Here is a 24,242-nt window from a genome sequence, read left to right on the forward strand (position 1 = left end):
TCTACACTCGCTTACAAGTTTTCTTCTTAATGCAGGTGCTACTGTAATTAAATCACCTATATCTATGTCGGCTTTGTGTCGTAACACATCTGATACAATGTCGTATTTGATGTCAGGTTGTGTTCTTTTTATTCTAGGTGTCTTATGCTTCTGCTTTTCTTGTATAGGCAAGTCCATGTCAACTTCAATGTTTTGTGGTTGCATTGATACCTTTGGTCTAGTTGTCGGATGAACTTCTTCGATATGACTTCTTGTTGTTACTCGTTTCGTCACAGAAGGTCCTGCTACTTGCTTTCCTTTGTCCTTAGCTTGTCTATTTTTTGGATATGGGGTTGCGGTTCCGACTTCAGGAGGTTTTTCCGGTCTGATAGCTGCATATAGATCTTTATTATGCTTTGAGTTTTTATTTTCCGTTTCTGTTAATAAGGCGTTTAGTTGATGCTGTTGTGTATTATTAATGGGTTTTGTATTATTTTGGGTGTTTGATTGACCATTTCCTTGTTTAAAGGCAACCGACCCATTTAGTTTTTTGACGGTTGTTTTGTATTGGAAGTTTGTTGCTGCACGTTGTTATTGTCCATTTGTGTGTTGTACCTATTATTGTTGTTGTAGTTATTGCTGTATCTTCCATGCCTATTGTTGCCATTATTGTTGCTACTGTTGTTGTTATAATCGTTGTAATTGTTGCTATTGTTGTAACGATTATTGCGATTGTAATTTCTGGCAGGTTGTTGATATTGTTGATAATTGTTGAACTCCATACGAATAGTCTTTTGAATAAGGTCCACTAGATCCTGCTGTTGATTAGTCTCCATAATTTGCTGATGGTTGTAAGTTTGCTGAGATCTGTGATGATTACGATTACCGTGTTGTTGACTTGGATAACCTTTAGAAGTATCCATAGCTGCTAACTGGTTGATAGCAAGCATGTTATGATCGTTTGAATTGTATACTGGCATATTAGTATGTTGAACTTCTCGGTAAGGTAAGACTGGTACACCATATTCATAATCGTCAATAAGTTCGATGTTATGATTTGGGGGTGTATGATGCGGCTGATAATAGCTGTCACTGGGATAGACCAAAGCTTGGTTTGCATTTCTTGGGATAAAGGGATTATCTACCATAGCAATTCTACGTGGTCTATTTGCGTTCCACCATCCTTCTGCGTGGTTCATCCAATCCTTTAGTGTCTTTGAGCTACTTTGTATGCAGAATCTTTTGATTTCTGGCTGTAAACCAGCTCTAAATCGGCTTTCGATTACAGCTTCATCTTCGATATTGGCAAGATCAGCTGCTTCCCTTAGTCTAGCTAAGAAGATACGGGGGTGTTCTTGTTCTCCTTGAATCATATCATTAAATTCCAATTCATAGTTTTGGATGAGCTCTGCTGTGACATATTGACTTCTAAGAGCTTCAATTGCTTGTTCGTATTTGACGTCGGGAAGTTTCTTGAGTATGTCTTTTTCAAAAAAGACTTTTGCAGCACCTTTGAGTAAGGATCTGAGAATTGCGAGTTTACGGGCGTCATGTACATTATTGATAGCAAGATAAGATTCGAGTCTTTCTAGGAAGTAGCGAAAATCTTCGCCTTCATATCCATGAAAGTCAACGGGTACAGGTTTATAGTTATAATTATTGGCCAACGCGATATGTCCGGTATTGTAAGTCGCCATTTTAGATGTTATTGAGTTTGTAAATAAGTTGTTTGAGTGCTTGAGCAAGTAAATTCTTGTGAGTTAAGGTTTTGTAAGTTTTGATTTGTTGATTCTTGAGTATTTTCAATTATAGTGTAATTGACCCTCGTAGTGACCACCAAATGTTATTTTGTAGTATGGTTGGTTTAGTTTGAGTGTTTTAGAGAAGTTTTTCTTGAAATTTTTAAGATAAGGTACTGTAGTGACCACCAGATCTTTTAATTAAGATCAAATAAAGGTAAAGGTAAAAAAAATAAAGGGATCAGGAACTTTTATGAGAAGGTTGCCTGTTTATTGAATAAAATATATAAAATAAAATGTGAGTAGAACTGTACTGTCCTTTTTCTTCATCTAAATAGTTGGGATATTTATATTGTTAAATTTTTTTTTTTTTTCTCTTTTTGACTTTTTTCATTTTTTTGACTTTTTTTCATTTTTTTGACCTTTCTCATTTTTTTTTTTTCATTTTTTGACTTCTTTGTCACAGTGTAAGGTGGTTGTTGCAAACTGTAAGGCGTTCGTTATAAACTGCAACGATTTAAATTCCGCTGTTTTGTTCTTGCGTGTTACAATAGAATAAAAAGACATGACAACAGAAACGACAGCATTTCAAGACGCAAAAGATCTGGAGAAGCTGGGCGTCGATCCCAGTGCCTCTCGCATGCTAAGCGAGCGCTCTACCATTTGAGCTACATCCCCTGGTCCGTTGGCGTCTTGGTTGGCTGCCTGGTAAACCAGAAGACTGTCCTTGCGGACGCGATCGTCGCTCTCGCCGTCACTTCCTCGAGTGTGATCTGATCCCGTCCTTCCTTTGGTCTGACCTTCCTCGCTGTCCTCCTGGGTCCTATCCAATTGATTTTGCTTTGTCTTCGCTGCCCCTTGGTCGCTCAGCTCGCTGTCCTCCTTGGTGGTCCTCTCTCTTATTGATGCTCTGGCATATCCAACGTCTCTGCCGTTCTGATAGGTATTATCCTATTGACTCTTCTCCTGGTGCCTTATGGTATTCTCGTTCTGCTCGTCGCTCTGACTGAAACCCTTCTTTGTCTGTCTCCTACTGATCCCCCACGGAAGTAAAGCCATCAAAGTTCCTTGCCGTTGGGTTGTGACAGTAGGTCAGCTAAGTTGTGGGAGTAGGCAGCATATCTCATCTTTTTTCTTTATCTTTTTTTTGGAGTTTTTCTGTTTCTCAGGCTCCTTTTTTTGTACAGTGAGTTAAAAAACCGTTTCAGTGTTCTTCCTAAATATGGTTTTGCTACCACTACTACCGATATACTTAGTAAAATGCTATATTTTATACATCATATGGAAGCACTAGTCCTGGTGTATCATAAAATATAGAGATAGTATTACTTTTTCAATATTTGCTCACTAAACCTTATAAAATTACTACAGTCGGTGCACTGAAACGGTTTTTTAACTCCATTCAAAAAAACATAAATACCAATAACAATTACGCAAACTTCATTTTTCATTTATGCAATGTACATGAAGCCAGGAGATAAGTATTCTGCTTTGCATTTATTAAAAAAACAAGTATATAAACACGTTATTTTATTAATAAACGCGTAACAAATTTTGTCCTTTTTCATTTAACATTTTCAACCCAATCTTTATTAAAAATGACTCGCTCTATTTCCCAAGACACTCAAAATGATTTGAGAGTGCTGCTAGATACCGATTTGTCTTAAGAAGAAATTGCTGATCGCTTGACTCTCTCTAAAGCCACTGTTCATCGATATTGCAAAAAATGGAATATCCAAAGACCCGATAATACTGGCGGACGACCTCCGATCTTAACTGAAGCAAGCAAGTCTCTCATGAAGAGAATGGTAATCTTAGGACGACTGAAGTCTGGTGTTGAGGTTTTCGATTATTTCAAGGCCATTTATCCAAGGTTGACTTATAACACCACCCTAAACGCCTTAAAAAGCCTAGGATTCAAAGCCCGACCCAAAAGAAAGGTACCTCTTTTGTCAGCAAAACACAGGAAAGCACGTTTGGATTGGGCACTTGCTCATAGATACTGGACCACTGACGACTGGAGAAAGGTTATCTTCTCTGACGAATCGAAAATCAACGTTTGGGGTTCTGATGGAGTTGAAATCTACTGGAGTCTGCCTGGAAGCCCATTATAGCCTCATCATGTAATTCCAACCGTAAAACATGGAGGAGGAAGCGTTATGGTGTGGGCTTGTATGACTTCCCATGGAGTTGGGTATATCTGCGAGATATACGACGGCAGAATTACTGCACCGGATTATATCCATATCCTAAAAACTGAACTGGCAGACACCCTTGCTTACTACCGATTGGGAGATGGTGATTTCATTTTTCAGCACGATAATGATCCAAAACACACTGCCAAGATAACAACAACTTATCTTTAAGAAGAAGCAAGATACCCAGTGTTGCCTTGGCCCTCTCAATCGCCTGACCTGAACCCAATTGAGCACATGTGGAGACATTTAAAGTTGAAATTAACTCTATATGAGCAAAGAGCAAGAGGTGTCCATGAACTATGGGAAAGAATCAAAATTGAGTGGGAAACATTTGATAGGGATGTTTGTTGTAAATATATTGATAGTATGCCGGCTAGAGTTCAAGCTGTAATAAAAGCTAAGGGTGGAAATACTATATATTAGTATTTTTTTACCTAGTTAAAAAACCGTTTCAGTCATTGCCTTTTTTAAAATGGCCATTGCTCAAGATGTACTTCATAGATTAAGATGAGATGTACATTGCTTTGTTGCAAAAAAGCGATATAATAACATAATAAAAAAGAACACGTGTACTCTAGATACTTTTTTGAAAAAAAGGATAAATGTGTGAGTTTCAATTTTACTGAAACGGTTTTTTAACTCACTGTATCTATTATCTTTTTTTGTACTTGAAGATGCAATAATGATTTATTAATCGCCTGCAATATATCTTCTTTTAAATAAAACAAAATCTTTAACCTGAGCTACATCCCCACCTCTTTCGCTCTTCCGACCGTTACACAAGGTATAGGACGCGTAATCAACTTTGAACTCAAATATCTCACCCAATACGATACATCCATCAACCGTCTTAACACCAAAAAATTCGCTAATTTTTTCTCTACAACATATATTTTTTTCAAGTTCGTAACTCCTTTTTTTGCAATTTTCGACATCTCCCATGTCCCAACATTTCACCCCTACTAATTCGCAGATGTCGACAAATGCCCAAGCGAATGTCGACATGCAAAGCTCAAATAACTTGGAAAACACTATTCAGTATTTATTAAATACTGTACAAACGCTGCAAAACCGTGTTACATCACACGACGACATCTTGGCCGAACTCCATGCATTGCGATCTGAAAACACATCTCTCAAAGCAGAGATTGCGAATCTGAAGGCGCAATTGACTTCTTCTGACAATCTTGTTACTACACCTGTTTCTTCTGTTTCGTCTCTTCCTGCTGCTCTTCCTACTGCTTCTGAACAAGTTCCAACTGCTGTGGTTCCCACTTATAGTGTCATTGCCGCTCGTAACGCTTCGAAACCTGCCTCCAAAAAGCGCAAGCTTGCTGCAAGTCGTACTTTTCAGCCTGTTGATCCTTCTGCTCCTCGTGGATTCGAGTACTTGTACTTGAATCGCAATCGAAAACTTACCCGTGCTGAAATCAGACGTAACCTGCGTCTGCTTGGTCTTGATCTCTCCCGTGTCCTTGACATCTGCTTCCCTGGCCCAAAGGTTATTGGTCTTCTTATCCATGTTCTATACAAAGAAGAGGTGATTTCTCTTCTCTCTGCTGCTAAGGTTCCGTTGGTTGACGGTTTTGATCCTTTGGATCCTGTCAACTTGGCTGATCCTGAGCTCCAGCATCTTTCGTTGGCTGACAAGGCTAATGAATGTGCTGAGCTCCAGTTCACTCGCTGCTCCCGTGCTCTCTCTCGTCTTGGTGCTGGCCGTGCTCACCTGGTGGGTCCCATAGGTAAGTACTTTTCTACCAAGGGTTGGATCGATGAGGACTCTTTGAGTCAGATTTTGTCCTCCCTTCCCTCTCCTCTTTCTGCTTCTCGTGGTCGGGATCCAGGCGCTGCTTTCCGTGGTGACACGGTTATGTCAGATGCTTTGGTCTCTGATGCCGCTAGTGCTGGATCACACTCATTATGAGTGAGGTCCAACACCTTTCTATAAGCCTTTGGAACGCGAATGGTCTTCGGACCACGACCGTCCATGAGGTCCTGTCTCATTGCCTCTCCTCTACACTCCTTTTCATCACCGAGACTTGGCTTCTTTCCCCTTCGCTCCTTCCTACAGACTGGATGCAGTATCATGTGTATGGTGTTCCTGTACCTTCGGCCAACCGTGGTTCGATGGGTGTTACTGCTCTGGTCTCTCCTTCTTGTCCCTTTCCTGTTTCTCAACTTCCTTCACCGAATCGGTATACCCTTTCGTTGAAGGTCGGATCCTTTCGCATTCATTGTTTGTATGTTCCTCCTCCTCTTTCTACCTCTGAATTTATGAATGTACTTTCCTCCATTCCTTCTCTTCCCAATACTTTTATTTGTGGCGACTTCAATGCTCGTCTTGGTGACCTCACTGGTGATGCATTGGTCTCTCCTCGTGGTGCTGCTATGGCTCGCTGGCTTGCTGATCGCTCACTTACCGTTCTGAACGGCCCACTGGCTCATGGTATCCCTACCTGGGTCGGGTTTCGTGATGATCGAGAGATGAGTAGCATCATTGACATGTTTTTAACAAACGCGTCATTGCTGTCTCCTCGCCTTGACATCGCGTCTGACTTGTCTCTTGGTTCTGACCATCGACTACTTACGCTGTCATTCTCATTTGCTCAGTCAAGTGCCTCTGAGCCTTCATCTGATGTATCTGATGCTACTCTACAGTGGGTCAAAAAACTGCACCAACGCAACCCAGTTTTTCTGAAATACAAGTATAGCTCTGTCAGTTTAACAGTAAACATTACGAAACTTGGAACAGAAAGAGTTACTACTGTTACTACTTATTAACGAAAGTTTCCAAGTCCGATTCGGAGTACTGATCTAAAGAGCACTCAGCAAAAAGAGGAGGTCGGTTGGTGCAGTTTTTTGACTTTTAAAATGAAAAGGTATTTGATATCATATTGTTTTGCCAAATATGAAATAGAAGACAAAAACTACAAAAAGACGATAGTTGTGAAACTAAAGATTATATATGACTTTATTAATAAAAATATTGAGGGTATTTATACTTTTTGAATGTCTGGGTCTTTACCGCTATTTCAATTGATCGGTTAAAAGAATGATATGGAATATAAGGAAGGATAGTGGATAATCAATAGCCGCTGTCTACTTGACGAATCAAGGGACAATGAAGTAATTAAACTATTGATCTAATGATAATTATAGAATAGGATTGAACTGCCGTTGTTGTAATCAGGTTCCGATATAGTCTTTTAGAACGCTGGTAGGACAACAGGGCAAGATTGGCTATTGCAGAATTCTCACGTTTATTAATAGAGATCTGGTTAGACTATAATTCTGTAGTATCCAAGTTTATCCATGAATGTTCACTTTATTAGTTGTGTGGATACAACATTGCCCCCTTCTAGTTTGAAGCAAACGGTAAAAGGATAAGTGAAGATTCAGGAAAAAGTAATTGTCATACACAATAAGTGCGATAATGATCATAGGGCAGATAAATAGACATAGTATAATTGAGGGTAGATCGTAGTAGTAAGTTGTCATAAAAACCTGATAGTAAAAAAAAACCTTCTTTAGGAAAAATTGTCTTAGGGAAAAAGACGGTCAACTACTTAGACAATTTAACGTCTTGATCTCTTGCTTCTACTGTGATGATCACGAGTAGGAACGGTACGTTTGGGTAATCTTGCTTTCTTTGAGACAGCAGTATTATTACCTGCTTGACGACGAGCCCAATATGTTTCAATTGAAGATCGATCATCAAAACTAGAAGTAGGTTCCCAAGTGTAATCCATAGGATCATCGTATCCTTTCCAATGAACAAGGTACTGGTAATTACCTGGAGTTCCTTTGTGTTGTATAATTGCTTGAATCTCATAATGTTGGTCATCGATTGATTCTGCACTTTTATTGCTGGGTAATGCAATAAGTTTTAAGTGTGAGGTTGGTACATCTCTTGATAAGAGGTTATTTTGTTTGTCAACTAATATGTAACTGCCATTAGTTGTCATTCCACTTATATAAAAAGGACCTTCGTAATACGGATCAGTTTTGTTTTCCTTATTCACATTTTTAATCATGACTTCACTATGGAGTGGGAATGGTGTGTGAACGATTTTGTTTGTTTTCATAAAATATGCATTGTCTACATCCTGAGTTTCCTTAATGCGTTTAGCAAGAGCAGGGATAACGACTTCAGTAGCATATTTAAGTCTGTTTTCTATTGCTTTAGAATCTACAGCTTCACTTCTAAGAGTGGGTTTAATATGAGAATAATCTTTCATATCATTTGGTACTTTATTGAAGATTACTGTATATGGTCTACTCTTATGAAGTCTGGAATATTTCAGATTCATAGCATATTGGGTTGCAGGTACATATAGATCCCAATCTTCTTTTCTTCCTTGTAACTGTTTAACAATAGTCTTTTTAGCAATTCCTACAAATGCTTCATTGACTGAGTTACCAAGGGGATTAAAAGGGTTAGACACTCTCTTATCGATACCACTGTTATTAATAAGTTCAGTGACGATGGTAGCAGTAAACTCTTTTCCGTTATCACTAGCAATGACCTTAGGCCAGCCGAAAGTACAGAAGATATCAACAAGCTGTTTGGCAATAGTAAGAGCTTGTTTATCAGGAATGGCTTTCAAGATAGTAAAGCGAGAAAATAAATCAACCATGACAAGAAGGAAATTATTTCCGCTCGTAGATGTTATATTAAAAGTGCCGAGGTCCATAACCCAATGATCTAGAGGTCCGTCAGGTAGGATACTTCTAGGGGGATGATAACCTGTTTTGGCAATATTAAACATTTTACATTCGTGACACTTGGATATGACATCCTGAATATCTTGACGTAAATTAGTCCAATGGAGTTTATCACCATGAATGGTTTGTTCTATGGCTTTAATTCCATAATGGCCTAATAAGTGAGCCTTTAATATTATATCTTTTCTTTCCTCAGGAGGAGGTGTGATATAATCTTCATATTGCAAAGCGCGATGCAATAAGGGTTTTGATGATGATGATGATGTTGCAGAAGTGACTGCATATGTTTGTGTTTCATAACTTTTAGATTTTTCTTTAAAAGTTGGTTTTCTTTTTTCTTTTTCTTTACCACGGATACTGTAGATGGCAACATTGTTGACATTGTTACCCCCCTCCAGTTTATTGTCATCTGGGAATAAACGACTAAGTGCGTCTGGGATAATATTCTTAATGCCAGGACAATGAACAATATCAAAGGAATATTCGAAAATTGTTTCAAACCAAACAAGCATGGCAGCATTTGGAACAACTTGCTTCTTGATGTAAATCAAGGCTTTGTGATCAGTTGTCAAGGTAAAATGACGGTTATATAACCATTTATTATATCTCTCAAACATGAATACAATCGCTAACAACTCTCGTTTGTTTGTATGATAACGACGTTCGGTAGGAGAAAGAGATCTTGCAGCAAAGGCGTTATATTGAATGACTTGGTCGATGACTTGATAAACGACACCGCCGATACCATAAGCACTAGCATCTGTTGCGACGTAGAATGGGTACTTAAGGTTAGGAATGTGAATAACTGGGGCATTCACCAAGGCATCCTTAATGTTACGAAAACTGCATTCATGGGTTTCATTCCAAATTCCTTTTAAAGAATTAAGAGATCGTAACCGGTCAAGTGGAGCAGTCAAGCGAGAAAACATAGGTAAACTATTACGGAAATAGTTTGCAAATCCAAGAAAACTCATGACTTGTCTACCAGTTTTAGGTGTGGGCCAAGAATGTATATTTGTCAGTTTACGTTGATCAGGGATTAGAGAACCATTGTTACCAATAGTCCATCCAAGAATGTTTACACAACTTTGTGCAAAATGTGTCTTTTCAACATTAATAATTAAGTTTGCAGCAGTAAGACGTTTCAACACTTCACGGACATACTCAATATGTTGATTCATGTCACCAGAGCTGAAGACACATAGATCATCAATATAGAGTGCAGTGTAGGGAAGATCTGCGAACAAATTTGTAAGAACACGCTGTACAATGTTACCGGTACTTGTCAAGCCAAAAGGACAATGACGAAATTGATACTGCATACCAGTGAATGGATGAGTAAATGCGGTTTTAGGTCTATCAGATTCTTGGATAAGAAAACGATGAAAGCATGCTCGTATGTCGAAAGTAGTAAATATAGTAGCAGAACCCATACGTTGATGAAGATCACTGATTAGAGGTAAAGGCATTCTATCAACATTCTTCACGAGTTGGTTAAGCATACGTGGATCAATAACTGCTCTTTTCTTAGTGTATAATCCGTTAACATCCTTTTTTCCAACAAGAAAAATAGGGTTGTTGAAGCGAGTATTGGAAGGAGCAGGTTCAATGACACAATCATCCAACCAAGTTTGAATTTGGTCTTCCATGATTTTTCTGTTAGCAATAGCAATATCGGGTTGTCTTCGATAAGCAAAGGCATTGGGTTCAGTATCAAGAGTAATGATAGCACCAGGTAAATTACAATGAGAAGACATGGGGATACTCGTATTAGCATCTAACAAAGGTTGAATAGTGCTCATCAATTGCTGTCTTTCCTGTTTAGTGCCAACAGGAGTTTCATTTGGCTTATAGTCATCAGGGTTAACTGGATCAGGTATTTTAGGAATATTAGAATTTAACCAAGAAGTGGCTAATCCTGTTAAACCTATTCTTAGTTTAGGCAAAATGTCAAGTCCTAAACAAATGGGGACATCACTGCTAAAATCAAACACTTCAAATTCATATGGCAAACGGATTTGGTTATAATAAACAGTAAGATTTATTATGCCTAACCGGCTTACAATACTTGAACTATTATGTCCTAACTTGATCGATCCTGGATTAGGTGTTGGAACTAAACCAAGCGACGAACAGAACGAAGGAGACACACACGAAAAAGTTGAACCGGTATCAATCATGGCCCATGTTTTGATGTGCTCTACAATAATAGGAACATAAAGCGTATTAGTGTTTGAAGGCGCTTTAGAAAAGATGTGATGTGTAATGTACTTACAGGCCTGAGCAGCTTCAGCCACAGTAAGGGCTTCTGCAACATCAATGTCCATATCATCCGACGAATCGGGAACAGAGACAACGGGACCAGCAGCATCAGTCTTACGACCGGAAGAAGCATCACTACTACTTGTAGTAGGAGTGGCAGAAGAACCAACAGAGGCAGAAACATCGTTACCAGAAGAGGCAACGGAAGACAAGGAAGAAGCAGGGGATCGACTCATTCCGCGAAACAAATGAGAAGGCCCAGCAAGATCAGAGTCGTCAGCCGAAGAGCCAGTTGAGCGACCCTTTCCTTTGCATCGATGACCAGGACGCCAGTTGTCAGCACCACAAGAGCGGCACGGACGTCCCAAACCGGAAGGTTGGTTTCTTGGATTCCACTGAGAGGCAGCAGAACCAGAGGAGACATCAACTTGGGTAGAACCCGAAGAAGGAGAAAGAGAGGAAGATTTCTTCATAGCACGACATTCATCGTTGCTATGGGTGGTGGTCTTATGGAAGCTGCAATACTTCCTAGAAGCCTTTGGATAAGGTGCAGCACGAACAGCAGAACCAGAGACAAAAGCAGAGGATTTCTTCCGACCAGAAGAAGAGGAGTCATTGACCATGGAGGGGCCAGCAGAAGTGTGAGAAGCGTTAGCAACTCTACGTACTTTGTACAATGAATGGTACAAAGTCTTGGCCAACTTGACAACGTAGTCGACCGATTCTTTTTGCGCATCCGTACAATTGGCTAAGGACACGATCACCTTCTTGTAAATGTCGGCCTGAAGACCGATCAGAAAGCAACGAGTCAAGACACAGCGATCTTGGATCTGTGCCAAGCGACGGAGGTTGTTGAAACGTTCAACGTATTGGTCAACAGTCTCAGCAGCAGTCATGGAGATGCGTAACAACTCCGTTGTAGACGTGGCCTTTTCTTCAGCCGAACCAACACCATAATGGCCAGTAAAAGCCTTTTTGAACTGACTCCACGTATGGACATCCTCCTTTTCTTGATATTCATCAAGCCAAGTACGTTGACTAGACGACAAGCAGGGAGGGAGAAGACGAAGCCAGTGCTGATCAAGATCAAGACCATGTGCGAACATCACGTCCTGAAACTTTTTTAAGCAGTGCTTAACATCCACAGAGACAGGGGCAGATGGGTCAAAGACCGCACCCTTCCACTGCATGAGGGGTAGGTTTGGAGGTACAACATTCAAGGCTGCAGGGGCAACCTGAGGTGCACCAGTCCAAGCGGTAGGAACAGCATGGGTCATAGCTCGTTGGAGGAGATATCTAGTATGAACTAGTCTCTCTAGGTCCTTGGAGCAGGCTTCGTACTTGGCGCGCACCATGCTATCTTCCTCTGACTCAGGGGTCGTGGAAAGAAGACGAACAGACAAGTTAAGGATAACTTGGGTGGCACCGATGATGGTGGAATCCAACTCCTCAATAGAAGAGTGGATGGATGGAGCTGCGATTCTAGGCTCAAAAGAACCAGAAGAAACTGCGGACGTGGTCATTCCAGAGGACTGTGCCTCTGAAGATAAGGTAGATACATCTGACATACGACGGGCGTTATCAGGATAAGTTTTATCATTACTACTGGAAGAACCAGCAGCAGCAGAGTTAAAGTCATTTGAGTTTGACATAGTGGTAAGGTAGGTAGTAATAAAAAGAGGGTTGTTTTTAAAAATAAAGTCAATAAAGAATTCACAAAAAAAAATGTTTTGCCAAATATGAAATAGAAGACAAAAACTACAAAAAGACGATAGTTGTGAAACTAAAGATTATATATGACTTTATTAATAAAAATATTGAGGGTATTTATACTTTTTGAATGTCTGGGTCTTTACCGCTATTTCAATTGATCGGTTAAAAGAATGATATGGAATATAAGGAAGGATAGTGGATAATCAATAGCCGCTGTCTACTTGACGAATCAAGGGACAATGAAGTAATTAAACTATTGATCTAATGATAATTATAGAATAGGATTGAACTGCCGTTGTTGTAATCAGGTTCCGATATAGTCTTTTAGAACGCTGGTAGGACAACAGGGCAAGATTGGCTATTGCAGAATTCTCACGTTTATTAATAGAGATCTGGTTAGACTATAATTCTGTAGTATCCAAGTTTATCCATGAATGTTCACTTTATTAGTTGTGTGGATACAACACATATGTCTGGACTGAGACTATTCCGGCAGATTTAATCTAATCTTTCTTATACCTGGTCACACTGGGGACCTTCAAATAAAGTTTTTGCAATTGTTTTCTGTTTTTTTTCTTTCCTGCTTTACCCAAACCCATTGTACATCGTCCGTATCTATCCATCATTAGAAATGCCCAAAAAGCTTCCATCCGATATTCAAAACAGTATCAAAGCATTATTAGAGAACAGTGCTGATCCTTCAGTCATTGAGAAACGGGTTGGAGTGCATAGAAATACCGTCAATAGGTATGCAAATAAGTGGATGCACGATTGAATACGTAAAAGAGGAGGTAGACCGAGCATTGTGGCAGAGTCAACACGCCGATACATCAAGAGATAAGTGCTCACAGGTTGTTTGAGGACTGCCAAGGACGTGCAAATGAAGTTGGAGGAGCTTGGGCGCCCTATGTCGTATCAATCGGTAATTAAAGTCTTACATTCAGTTGAAATTTATGCTGAGACCAAAAAGAAAAAGCCATTATTGACTGAAAAGCACAAAAAGGCTCGATCAGCATGGGCAAAAAAGCATCAATATTGGACAGTACATGATTGACGACATGTCATCTTTTCTGATGAGACGAAAATCAACATTTGGGGCTCTGATGGCTGCAAGTATTATTAGAAAAGAAAATGTGATCATTTACAGCCTCAGCATATCGACGTTACTGTGAAGCATGGAGGCGGTGGTCTCATGTTAGGGGGCTGTATAACCAGCGAAGGACCTGGATACGCATGTCAGATCTATAATGGTACCATGAATTCAGAGGTATACCAAGAAATCCTTGGTACAAGTCTACAAGACAATATGGAGTACTATGGTCTTAACTGGGAAACGTCGGTATTTTAGCATGACAATGATCCTAAACATCGATCAAAGTCCACAACGCAATGGATGAAGGATAGTGGCATGTTTTATATTGACGATTGGCCATCACGAAGTCCAGACCTTAATCCTATTGAACATATATGGCATCACTTGAAGTTAAAGCTGAGCATGTATGATAATAGGGCGACCAGCATCCATGAATTGTGGCAAAGAGTCGAAAATGAATGGAATTCGTTTACTAAGGAACAATGCATCAAATATATACACAGTATGCCAGACAGAATGCAAGCAGTCTTAGCAAAGAAGGGTGGATCCACTAATATTAAAAAAGTCAAAAAACTGCACCAACCGACCTCCTCTTTTTGCTGAGTGCTCTTTAAATCAATACCCCGCATCTGACCTTGAAACTTTTGTCAATAAATAGTAACAGTAGTAACTCTTTTTGTTCCAAGTTTCGTAATGTTTGCTATTAAACTGACAGAGCTATACTTGCATTTCAGAAAAACTGAGTTGCGTTGGTGCAGTTTTTTGACCCACTGTATGTTGACCACGCCATATGGAGATATAGCCCCAATAATGGTGGTACTCTTAGCTCTTGTCTTTGGCGTTACGACAACGGCACGTTCTCCTTTCTTTGACCATGCCATAGAGCGCTTCATGTTGATGTGGAAGGCAGCCTCGTCTATAAAAACGCAGTTACTCTCAAAGTCCAAATCAGTCTTCTCCCACTGCTTAACCCATTGGTGTCTTTCTTCGATTTTCTGAGGGCTGTTTCGCTCAATTGAATGAAAATGTGCTCTCTTCAGACTGATCCTGCAATTTTCTGTTACAAACTCGTGCAGAGAGCTTTTGGAAATCTTCAGATCAGCAAACGCAGCGGTCAAACTCCCCATCATTTCATCTAAAACAATGCTGGGCTTCTCGTCAACAAGGCTTATGAGATAATCCTTGTGAATATCATTCAAAAGTGCTGGTCTTCCCATCTTCACAGCACTCCTTGCTCCACCCTTCTCAATATCCTCATCAAGCTCTAAGCTTTCCAAACCTTTCTTATGCCAATTGTATGCAGTGCTTGAAGGAACTTTTATCTCTGCAGCAGCACCACGAATAGACATTCTCTTCTCGTTTACCAAGTAGAAAAACTCCTCCATATCCTCTTTCTTGTACTTTCTGTACGTCTTTTTGCTGTTCGCTTTTTTTTCTGAAGAAGAGATCTCCTCTTCGGGCACTTCTTTCTTATCCTGTTGCATCTTTTCAGGAGGCTTGAGATCACTGTACTGATCGAAGTTGGTAACATTGTCCAGGGGATAGTTGACCTCATCAACTTCCATCTTCATTTCGACGAACTGATCGCCTTCTTCATCGAACATGTTTCCCATACCATCTTCTTGGATAAAAGAATTCATTTTGGTTTAAAAATAGTTATTTGTATGGTTTAAAGAAAAGAGGTAATTCGAAAAATGTCCCAACTGTTTGTGCCAATTCAATTTTTATATTTGTTCCAAGATATTTTCGATCTGTGTTTCAATTTGATTTATTTTTATGTTCCAAAATGATTTCAATATATGTCCCAATAATTTCCGGAAATAGTGTACTATATAAGTTATACTATATTTGTGCGAACTTTCAAATTAAATGCTTGGCTAGAGGACGATTTATAGGGATTTGCGTGGTTTTTTAATTTTTGTGTCCGGGTTTTGCAACGCACTGTACTTGTACAATTTCTTGTCCATCAGCAAAAGCACTTTGTTCACGCTTTAAGACGGATACCAAGCTGAGTTTCGATGTGATCATCTTGTAAATACCATCATTAAATGCGGAAACACTGTTTCTACTTATGGATAAGCTTGTCATATTGGTAGGACAAGAATTCGGCTTGTAATCCTTTCTGATAGCATAATGTCCGTCCGACCAGGGGGTTTTTTCGTCTTTAAAAGCCTGTACCTCCTTGTGTGTTACAGTGAGAGACCTATGAGTACCGCCATTGGATTGGAAAAAATTATTTGCATCGATTGCGGTACTCCTTGCTGATGCTGTACAAATATTGGTAGAGTAATCCCTCCGCATCGTTTTTGTGGGATCAGCTCAAAAGAGGTTTTTTCGTGTTGCAAGCGCCATATCTCGCTGAGTTTAAACGTGGCTGCCTCGAAAGTAACACAGTTCGATGCGGAAAAATTATTTGCATCGACTGCTATATTTGGCATCTAGGTAGGACAAATACCCGGCCCGGAATCTCCTTGCATCGTATCTTTTCCTTCAGCCGTTATAATATTACTGTTTACGATATGTATTGTTGTTGTTCTACTGCTGCACGTAGTGATTGATTTGAATATAGCAATAATTCCACCAATTCCTTCTGAGTATATTATTGTAGTATATTCGTCAAAAATAATCTCTTCCTTCAGATTAAGTCAACAAACTTCTTCACGAGTAGTAATTAGGGATTGTTCAGTTAAAATATACAATAAAGATTATACAGTGGCCGTCAAAACTGGTCGCATGTTTTCATATTTTGCCTATACGCACTATCTTCTTCTTCATTTCTTAGTCTATAGCAATGAAATATACTTCATTCGAAAGAGCAAACTCTGTACAATCATATGATAACACAGACATCACCGTAGACCCAATATACTGGTAGTAGTTGGCACTTAAATTCCGACGGCACATGCGACCAGTTTTGACGGCGTTTGTAAGTAACATAATATAGCCACAAAAATGTGGCTTAATTATAATTTTTTTATGTTTTTTTCTTCTCTTTCTTCTTACATCGTAATATTATTTACATGTAAGTGTTTTTTTGTTAAATTGCAGCACGCCACTAAGACACTATACCATTGCAGATCCGACATGCGTGCAATTTCAAATGACAAAGTAAACAGCAGCTACTCATTGCTGAGATCCAAGAAGCCAAACAGCAAAGTAGCGAAACAAGTTGGTGTTAGTCGTACCACTGTTCAGAAGTACCGCTCATCTCTTAAGATGAGTGGAAATGTTAATGAAGCTGGTCGGCCATCTCTAATTAGTCAACGCATGGTGAACTACATCCGGAGATTAGTCACCTTAGGAAGAAAAAATAATGCTGTAGAGATCCAAAAAGCTCTAAAAGAAGAATTTGGGATATCTTTAAGTGATAGTACAGTACGCCGCGTTCTTAAAAAAGCTGGCTTTATAGCGTTTGTCAAGCCTCAAAAACCTTTGATACGTAGCCAAAGCATCATGAAACGTCTTCAATGGGCCAAATCGCACCAACATTGGTCTGTAGATAACTGGAAACAAGTCATATTCTCAGATGAGACTAAAGTAAATCGTTTTGCATCCGACAGAAAGGCTTATGCATGGAAACTACCCCATGAGGAATTGAACTCGCGACATGTACAGCAAACCGTCAAGCATGGAGGCGGCAATATCATGGTCTGGAGCTGCCTTACATGGAAAGGTATTGGATGGATAGTTGATGTTGGTCATCGTATCAGTAGTGAAGGCTACCTTGAGGTCTTAAAAGATGATTTACTCAAGACAATGAGAAGCTATGGCTTGGATTCTTCCAAAATGGTGTTTCAGCAGGACAATGATCCGAAGCATACATCGAAGGTAGTGAAAGAATGGATTGACCAGCAGCCATTTGAAGCATTGGAATGGCCTCCTCAATCACCAGACCTAAATCCCATAGAGCATATGTGGGCTCATTTAAAGAGAGAGCTATTTCATAGCTATGAGACACCACCAAGTAGTATGCATGAGCTATGGGAGTGTATAGGCCAGACCTGGTATGCCATTTCTAAAGAAGAATGCCAGAAATACATCGAAAGTATGCCGAAAAGGTGTGCTGCAGTTATTAGAGCAAAAGGTCTTTGGACTAAATATTGATTTTTTTAAATAAAGTGTGTAAAAATGTTGACTTATAAATGCCGTCAAAACTGGTCGCATGTGCCGTCGGACTTTAAGTGCCAATTACTACTAGTATGTTGGGTCTACGGTGATGTCTGTGTTATCATATGATTGTACAGAGTTTGCTCTTTCGAATGAAGTATATTTCATTGCTATAGACTAAGAAATGAAGAAGAAGATAGTGCGTATAGGCAAAATATGAAAACATGCGACCAGTTTTGACGGCCACTGTACACTAGGTGAAAAATAGGGACAACCTACCCTAAAATAATCTTTAACTTTTTTTTTTCTCCTCCACTCCGTACGACATCCAAGCCATGCCTATAGAGCGTAACCTTAGGTAGTGAGTATTACGTTTCCCGCATATAAAACTAATCAGGATAGCATATGGTGGAAGAAAAGAGGAAATAGTTGCAATAATTTTATAAACGTTATATTATAAAATGAGTAGTATTTATTTAATAACGAGTAAATCTCCCTTTTGATTTGATTACCGCTGCTATGCGATCAGGCATGCTATCAATGTAACTTCTACAAACATCTTTATCTAGCTTGTTCCATTCAACGTCAACTCGTTCCCATAGCTCGTCGATGTTTCTTGCCTTTCGTTCATAAAGACATAACCTAAGTTTCAGCAAATGCCACACATGCTCTATAGGATTCAGATGCGGACTGTTAGGTGGCCAATCGTTAATGTACCGGACCTTGTTTTGTTGGAGCCATGACATTGTTGATTTGGACTTGTGCTTTGGGTCGTTATCTTGTTGAAGGTAAATGGTGCGCTTGTCCATACCATAGTACTTCAGCGTTTCCATGTAAGTTGTTCCAAGAATATGCTGGTACACCAAGGAGTCCATGGTACCATCGTATACCTGGCACGCATATCCTGGTCCCTCACTGGTTATACATCCCCACATGATCAATTTGCCGCCACCATGCTTCACTGAAAGATCTATGTGGTGTGGGCGAAGAACATCACCAGGCTGGGTCCAATAGTATCTGCAGCCATCAGATCCCCAAATGTTGATCTTCGTTTCATCGGAGAACACTACTTGATGCCACTGTTGTATGGACCAGCTTTGATACTTTTTTGCCCATGCTAACCTCTGCTTGCGGTGGTTATTAGTTAAAAGAGGCTGCTTCTTTTTACGCCTAGCATGAAAACCCATTGATACAAGGGTGTTTATTGCTGAACGGTAAGACATAGAATACCCAAGTCGCATGAGCATCCGATGTACATCCTTGGCTGTCTTTAGGGCTCCTTTAATCAGTAATACCTTGATATGTTCCTTCGTAGCAGATGACACAAGTGTATGCCTACCACGTCTTGCGGGTACCGTTGGCCCAAATAGCTTGTTTCTATATCTCCTAACTGTCTTGGGATGGATATCAAATTCACCAGCAATATCCTTTGGGCTTCTATTGCTCATCAGTGCAGACTTGATGCTGTCTTGCGTGTCTTGAGGTAAAGCGCGAGGCATAAGTAAGAGAAATGTCGCAGAAAGTAAGAAGAATATAATGAAAAAAAAAATTGTATGAATGAAGGAAAACAGCACCCATTTTATATTATTAATTATAGGAATGTGCTTAGCTAAAATTAAAATTGGTTCGCATTTTAATTGTAACTGGCATTCCAGGTCAAATTAGAAGAGTACAAAATATGGTCTAAAACTGAGCTATGGAGTATCTAAAATTCGACCAATTATATACGCATTACTCCCTCATTTTCCATAATTGGCTCATCATATTTTGATGAAATACTTTACACATTAACCTCGCTTTAACATATTGCTAGCGACACGAGGCGACCTTCTCTTAATGCTATATGCTGCATGAAATGAAATTTTCAAAAAGGTTGTCCCTATTTTTTCACCTAGTGTATATAAATTTAATGAACGTGAACACAAAGGATCGAGACAATAAGTATTTGCTTGTTACAATAATCCAAAAATGGAATTAAGGTTTAGGTTTATATAAAATAAAGTTAAGGATAAAAAAAACGCCTCCCTCCTCAATCTTCCATTCAGCACAACTTATAAGCACACCTCTGCACTCAGCAACTTGATGACGTCGGCCACTGCACATAATTGTTATCTATGGAGTATGATAGCTGTCAGGTATACTTTAGTTAGTCGGGATTTATAATGAATTATGCATAATTATTGCGGTATGTCCAGTTGAGCTCGTTTATGTTGAATGTTAACTATTGTACCTCGATAACCAAGTATTACTGTTTGACAACGCGCCGCTTCATTCTTTTTTTAACAACGAAGTACAAGCAAACGTCTTTCTATTGGGCCTTACATGCTTGTGTTTCTCTTTAATACAACTTCTTTATTGGCTTGTTACTTTTCGAAATACTTCCTTATTCGTCTGTTGCTCTTTAGCAATGCTTCCTCATTGGCTTATTACGGCTATATTTAGCTTTTGATGATTTACATTAGGAAATAAAATAGGCTTAAAATACGGTATTATTGGTTAAAAATGTAGTTTTATTCATTTATTTTGGAGCTTTTATTGCCATATTGATTATATATTATTGGTTCATTCCAGTATTACAAAAGGGTAGGGGAAGGAAGGAAAACGAGCAGGGGATCCATGGAAGCGATGAAATAAAACAATTTATTTAAAAAAAATTGTGGAAAATGCACTTACCTTTACCATAGAAGCAGCAAACAAAAGAGCGTAGTAAATAAAGCCCATAAATAAAAGCGAGCCAGTAGTAACGAGGATCCAAAGCAGTAAGAGATTGGAGACAGCAGGAAACAACAGAAGCCAAAGCGTCTAAAGTTGTATAAAATAAAATATTAATAAAAGTAAACCATGATGTACTCAATTTCTTTACCTTAAAGCTCTTTTGTTAACAAAACAGGATGCCAAGACATTCATAAAGGTTCAGCCACGAACTAAAGGAATCTAGATTTTACTTTTAATAAAGATTATTGAAAGCTATGAATGTATTTACCTTTTGAAAAGATATATAAATAACCAAAGGAACTACAGCAGCCATGAGTACATGTATGGGTATCTACTACAGCACATTAGAACCAAAGTTTTCTTTTTCTTTTTTCTTTTTTTTTTTTACTTACCTTGGGATAACCGGAGTGATGTTGAAAAAGGAAATTGCTGAAGAAAAAGAAAAAAAAAGGAACAAGATTTCGAAAAGGAAATCTTTTAAATATTTTTTTTTGGTATAGTTAGACTGAGTTTCATTGTAAACGCGATAGTATTTAAGGAAGATTCAATTTTGATGCCAAGCTCATTTATCTTTATTTCAAAGTACTTTTACAACACTATGTCTGATCGCGTTATTCAATTCAACCCTGCTCCTGCCAATACTCGTGGTTCTAACTCTGTTGGGCAACCAATCGCTGTTCCTTCGCGTGTTGTTGTTCCTGAGCTTGCTTCAAGCGATGCCATTCCCGATAGCTTTGCCTATCCTAGGCCTGGTTTTCCTCCTATGACCCATGTCCAGAAGCGAATGCGCCAAGCCGAAGACATGGAGACTGATGAAGCATCCCTTTCTTTTTCTATTTATATGGAGATAAGAAAAGAAAACTATGCTTTGAAGGAGATGCTTCGAAAAGAGCAAGAGGAAAAGCTGGCCTAGCAAATGGCATACAGCAAGCTCAAAGAAGCATACGATGAGCTTGAAGCAGAATCAGGCAAAGGCGCAAAGCCAATTGCTACTGCTGTAAAAGTAAGAACATTAAAATTCAATATTAAACAAATGTACTAATCAATTTTCTCTGAAATATAGGATGCTGTGAGAAATCACTACACCAACCTGCCGCCATCGTCTCAATACGTTCTTGAAAAGCCTCTAAAGTCTACTGAAAATCAAAAAGTATTCAAATTATTGCAAGATTATGTGAATAGTCATTATTCATATAAAAATACAAACAACCGCGATTCACGCAAGTACCCCGAGCGCCAGTATTATACAAAGAAGGCCGGGATATCCACTGGTGAAGAGGTAGATCCAGTTGAAGAGTTTACAGTTGTTGGAATAATTGTTCGAATGTTTTGCAATTTTATGCATTCTGCTTTGTATCTCTGCAGTCAGATACAATAGAGCTACAGTGGCTACCAAAACCGTTCGCACAAAACGTATTTTTTTCTTTCTGAATCTTTTGTGACCTATTGCGCATAAAAGATACCATATCTAATACATATTTCCTAAGAGTACAAACTCTTGGCTTTCTGATGAAGTATAAAATGTCACCCTATGCGCACCCTAACTCGTACTACGGAGAATCAAAACTCAAAGGCACATTCGAACGGTTTTGGGGCCACGCTTGAGGAATTCTTCGATTGCGATAAACGCAGTCACTGCACCCTCCAATTCTTCCAGAACTTTCGCTGCTTACTAATTCACCACTGCGCATTATTTTTTTGCCTTTTTTTCTTTGTCATTCGCACATTCTCATTTCGACATCTCGACATCTACCAAGTAATTACCCAACATGCAACCATTAACAGAAGATCGCAAGAACACTATCGAGTTTTACCTTCGTCAAGGTTTTTCTTATCATAAAATTGCAAAGTTAGTCAAAGTATCATCCTCTACTGTTCATAAAATTCGTTTGGAGTTAGGCTTGCCTGCTCGAATTGACAAAGGTGGTAGGCCAAAAGCGCTCACTAAGCGGGAACAGCAGCATCTGTTGTATAATGGTTTAAATAATAAAGGAAAAGGTAAAAACAAAGATCAAGAAACAGTTTGGGTACTTTTTGAGACTGATCTTTATTTCAGTTTAAGTTAAAGTAAAAATTATTCTAATTGAAGACAGGTATTTATATCTTATTGAGTGAGTGGCTTGATATCTTCTATTGTTATCGTTCTTCTAATATTCAGGTACTTTAGCAAGTGTTATCTATAATTATGATTATGAAAACTTTTCATTTGTTCTTTTGTATGTCTGTCATAGATTATCTTTTATTCTGGGAATTCCTCACTGAATTGAATAACGTTATTTTACGCGTTATTTCAATTATGTGAAAGATTAGCAATATTTCTGACATTGGATTGGATTTGGTTATTTTAGTTGATACTTCTTCTTATCAAAGAACTCTCATGAATACAATACATATTCTAAAAGAACATGTTTAATTGGAATTGATTGTATGATCTTATTTAAATAAACTTATATTTTATTTTATTTTAATTATGATCTTGTATTAAGACTTATATTTATTAATGTCAACTACAATCAGTTACTGTTCTACAACAGCATCTCGTTCGTGCTGTAACAGTAGATGGTCTCGAAAATGCTGTACAAGCACAGCAGTCGTTAGAGCAGAACTTGGGCAAGTCAGTTTCTGTAAATACTCTACGTAGAGCGTTAAGAGATGCTGGTTTGGTCTCATTTGTCAGGCCAAAGAAACCTTTAATTAATGAAAGAAATAGAAAGAAGAGGCTCCAATGGGCTCGTCAGCACATTGACTGGACAGTAAACGATTGGATGAACATCATATGGTCTGATGAAACCAAAATCAACCGTTTTGGGTCCGACGGGAAGTCTTATGCATGGAAAGTGCCAGGCCAACCGTTAAAAAAGCACCAGGTTTGTGAGACAGTGAAGCATGGAGGAGGCTCTATAATGGTATGGAGCTGCATTATCTGGTACGGTCCAGGCTATATTGTGGATGTGGGCAAGAACATGACAAAGGACGTTTATTTGGAGGTTTTACAAGATGACTTGATGAAGTCTTTGGCCTGGTATATGGAAGAAAGTGGAAAATCTACGAGTAAATTTATCGTTATGCAGGACAACGACCCCAAACATACAGCTAAAGTCGTATCAAAATGGTTAAATGAGCAAGAGTTTTATGTAATGAAATGGCCACCACAATCACCGGACTTGAACCCAATTGAAAACATGTGGCAATTACTTAAAAGACGGCTGTTTAAAAATTATGACTGCCCTCCATGTGGTATACATGAGCTATGGGATCGTATAGGACACACTTGGTACCAAATCACGGCTGAAGAATGCCAAAGGTTTATTAAAAGTATGCCCGATCGATGTCGTGCAGTTATTGAGGCTGAGAGAAACATTTTTAGATATATATGTATGATTTTTTTCTTTAAATGTATTAATATATAAAAAATTTATAAAAATATAAGCATGCTGATATAAATATGCATTCTATACAATATAGACTAATTGTAATTTAGATAATTTTATAATTGCGTAAATATAAAACATTGTAAATAAAGCATATACAATTTTAATATATATTTATAATAAACGTATATAATGTATAATACATAAATATAAAAAACATAAATGATAAATATCAGAATAAGTTCATAATAATAACATTAAGAACAAAATGTTTCTCTGATGGCTTGTATATTGGATATTAAATAAACTTATTTTAATTCATTTCGCTTTTAAAATATGT

The 24,242-nt window shown here is 38.6% G+C and overlaps 12 protein-coding genes and 1 non-coding gene across 13 annotated transcripts; 8 read left to right on the forward strand and 5 right to left on the reverse strand.

Moving 5' to 3' along the window:
- Nucleotides 1–521: 521 nt before the first annotated feature.
- RO3G_06412 (uncharacterized protein) lies at nt 522–1,676 on the reverse strand (the record flags this gene model as incomplete). The annotated part of the gene is made up of 1 exon (XM_067661002.1): nt 522–1,676. The coding sequence occupies one exon, from the start codon at nt 1,674–1,676 to the stop codon at nt 522–524; it is 1,155 nt and encodes a 384-aa protein (XP_067517103.1).
- A 647-nt stretch (nt 1,677–2,323) lies between these two features.
- Nucleotides 2,324–2,396, reverse strand: RO3G_19068. The gene has a single exon. It is a non-coding gene; the product is annotated as a tRNA-Ala (tRNA).
- Nucleotides 2,397–3,523: 1,127 nt separating this feature from the next.
- Nucleotides 3,524–3,832, forward strand: RO3G_06413 (uncharacterized protein; the record flags this gene model as incomplete). Its single annotated transcript, XM_067661003.1, has 1 exon — nt 3,524–3,832. The coding sequence occupies one exon, from the start codon at nt 3,524–3,526 to the stop codon at nt 3,830–3,832; it is 309 nt and encodes a 102-aa protein (XP_067517104.1).
- A 1,024-nt stretch (nt 3,833–4,856) lies between these two features.
- On the forward strand, nt 4,857–5,840 carry RO3G_06414 (uncharacterized protein; the record flags this gene model as incomplete). Its single annotated transcript, XM_067661004.1, has 1 exon — nt 4,857–5,840. The coding sequence occupies one exon, from the start codon at nt 4,857–4,859 to the stop codon at nt 5,838–5,840; it is 984 nt and encodes a 327-aa protein (XP_067517105.1).
- Nucleotides 5,841–6,190: 350 nt separating this feature from the next.
- On the forward strand, nt 6,191–6,697 carry RO3G_06415 (uncharacterized protein; the record flags this gene model as incomplete). The annotated part of the gene is made up of 1 exon (XM_067661005.1): nt 6,191–6,697. The coding sequence occupies one exon, from the start codon at nt 6,191–6,193 to the stop codon at nt 6,695–6,697; it is 507 nt and encodes a 168-aa protein (XP_067517106.1).
- A 794-nt stretch (nt 6,698–7,491) lies between these two features.
- On the reverse strand, nt 7,492–12,555 carry RO3G_06416 (uncharacterized protein; the record flags this gene model as incomplete). Its single annotated transcript, XM_067661006.1, has 1 exon — nt 7,492–12,555. One exon carries the CDS (start codon nt 12,553–12,555, stop codon nt 7,492–7,494), a length of 5,064 nt encoding a protein of 1,687 aa, XP_067517107.1.
- A 692-nt stretch (nt 12,556–13,247) lies between these two features.
- RO3G_06417 (uncharacterized protein) lies at nt 13,248–13,964 on the forward strand (the record flags this gene model as incomplete). Its single annotated transcript, XM_067661007.1, has 3 exons — nt 13,248–13,281; nt 13,549–13,658; nt 13,764–13,964. 3 exons carry the CDS (start codon nt 13,248–13,250, stop codon nt 13,962–13,964), a joined length of 345 nt encoding a protein of 114 aa, XP_067517108.1.
- Nucleotides 13,965–14,237: 273 nt separating this feature from the next.
- On the reverse strand, nt 14,238–15,349 carry RO3G_06418 (uncharacterized protein; the record flags this gene model as incomplete). The annotated part of the gene is made up of 2 exons (XM_067661008.1): nt 14,238–14,259; nt 14,433–15,349. The coding sequence occupies 2 exons, from the start codon at nt 15,347–15,349 to the stop codon at nt 14,238–14,240; spliced, it is 939 nt and encodes a 312-aa protein (XP_067517109.1).
- Nucleotides 15,350–17,457: 2,108 nt separating this feature from the next.
- Nucleotides 17,458–17,568, reverse strand: RO3G_06419 (uncharacterized protein; the record flags this gene model as incomplete). Its single annotated transcript, XM_067661009.1, has 1 exon — nt 17,458–17,568. One exon carries the CDS (start codon nt 17,566–17,568, stop codon nt 17,458–17,460), a length of 111 nt encoding a protein of 36 aa, XP_067517110.1.
- Nucleotides 17,569–19,216: 1,648 nt separating this feature from the next.
- Nucleotides 19,217–19,429, forward strand: RO3G_06420 (uncharacterized protein; the record flags this gene model as incomplete). Its single annotated transcript, XM_067661010.1, has 2 exons — nt 19,217–19,299; nt 19,414–19,429. The coding sequence occupies 2 exons, from the start codon at nt 19,217–19,219 to the stop codon at nt 19,427–19,429; spliced, it is 99 nt and encodes a 32-aa protein (XP_067517111.1).
- A 1,700-nt stretch (nt 19,430–21,129) lies between these two features.
- On the forward strand, nt 21,130–21,444 carry RO3G_06421 (uncharacterized protein; the record flags this gene model as incomplete). Its single annotated transcript, XM_067661011.1, has 1 exon — nt 21,130–21,444. The coding sequence occupies one exon, from the start codon at nt 21,130–21,132 to the stop codon at nt 21,442–21,444; it is 315 nt and encodes a 104-aa protein (XP_067517112.1).
- Nucleotides 21,445–21,447: 3 nt separating this feature from the next.
- Nucleotides 21,448–21,909, forward strand: RO3G_06422 (uncharacterized protein; the record flags this gene model as incomplete). The annotated part of the gene is made up of 2 exons (XM_067661012.1): nt 21,448–21,534; nt 21,595–21,909. 2 exons carry the CDS (start codon nt 21,448–21,450, stop codon nt 21,907–21,909), a joined length of 402 nt encoding a protein of 133 aa, XP_067517113.1.
- Nucleotides 21,910–22,300: 391 nt separating this feature from the next.
- Nucleotides 22,301–24,032, forward strand: RO3G_06423 (uncharacterized protein; the record flags this gene model as incomplete). The annotated part of the gene is made up of 3 exons (XM_067661013.1): nt 22,301–22,529; nt 23,049–23,906; nt 24,013–24,032. The coding sequence occupies 3 exons, from the start codon at nt 22,301–22,303 to the stop codon at nt 24,030–24,032; spliced, it is 1,107 nt and encodes a 368-aa protein (XP_067517114.1).
- Between the last annotated feature and the right edge of the window lie 210 nt (nt 24,033–24,242).

Source organism: Rhizopus delemar, genomic scaffold (genome assembly GCF_000149305.1).
Source record: "Rhizopus delemar RA 99-880 supercont3.4 genomic scaffold, whole genome shotgun sequence".
Taxonomy (NCBI): domain Eukaryota; kingdom Fungi; phylum Mucoromycota; class Mucoromycetes; order Mucorales; family Rhizopodaceae; genus Rhizopus; species Rhizopus delemar.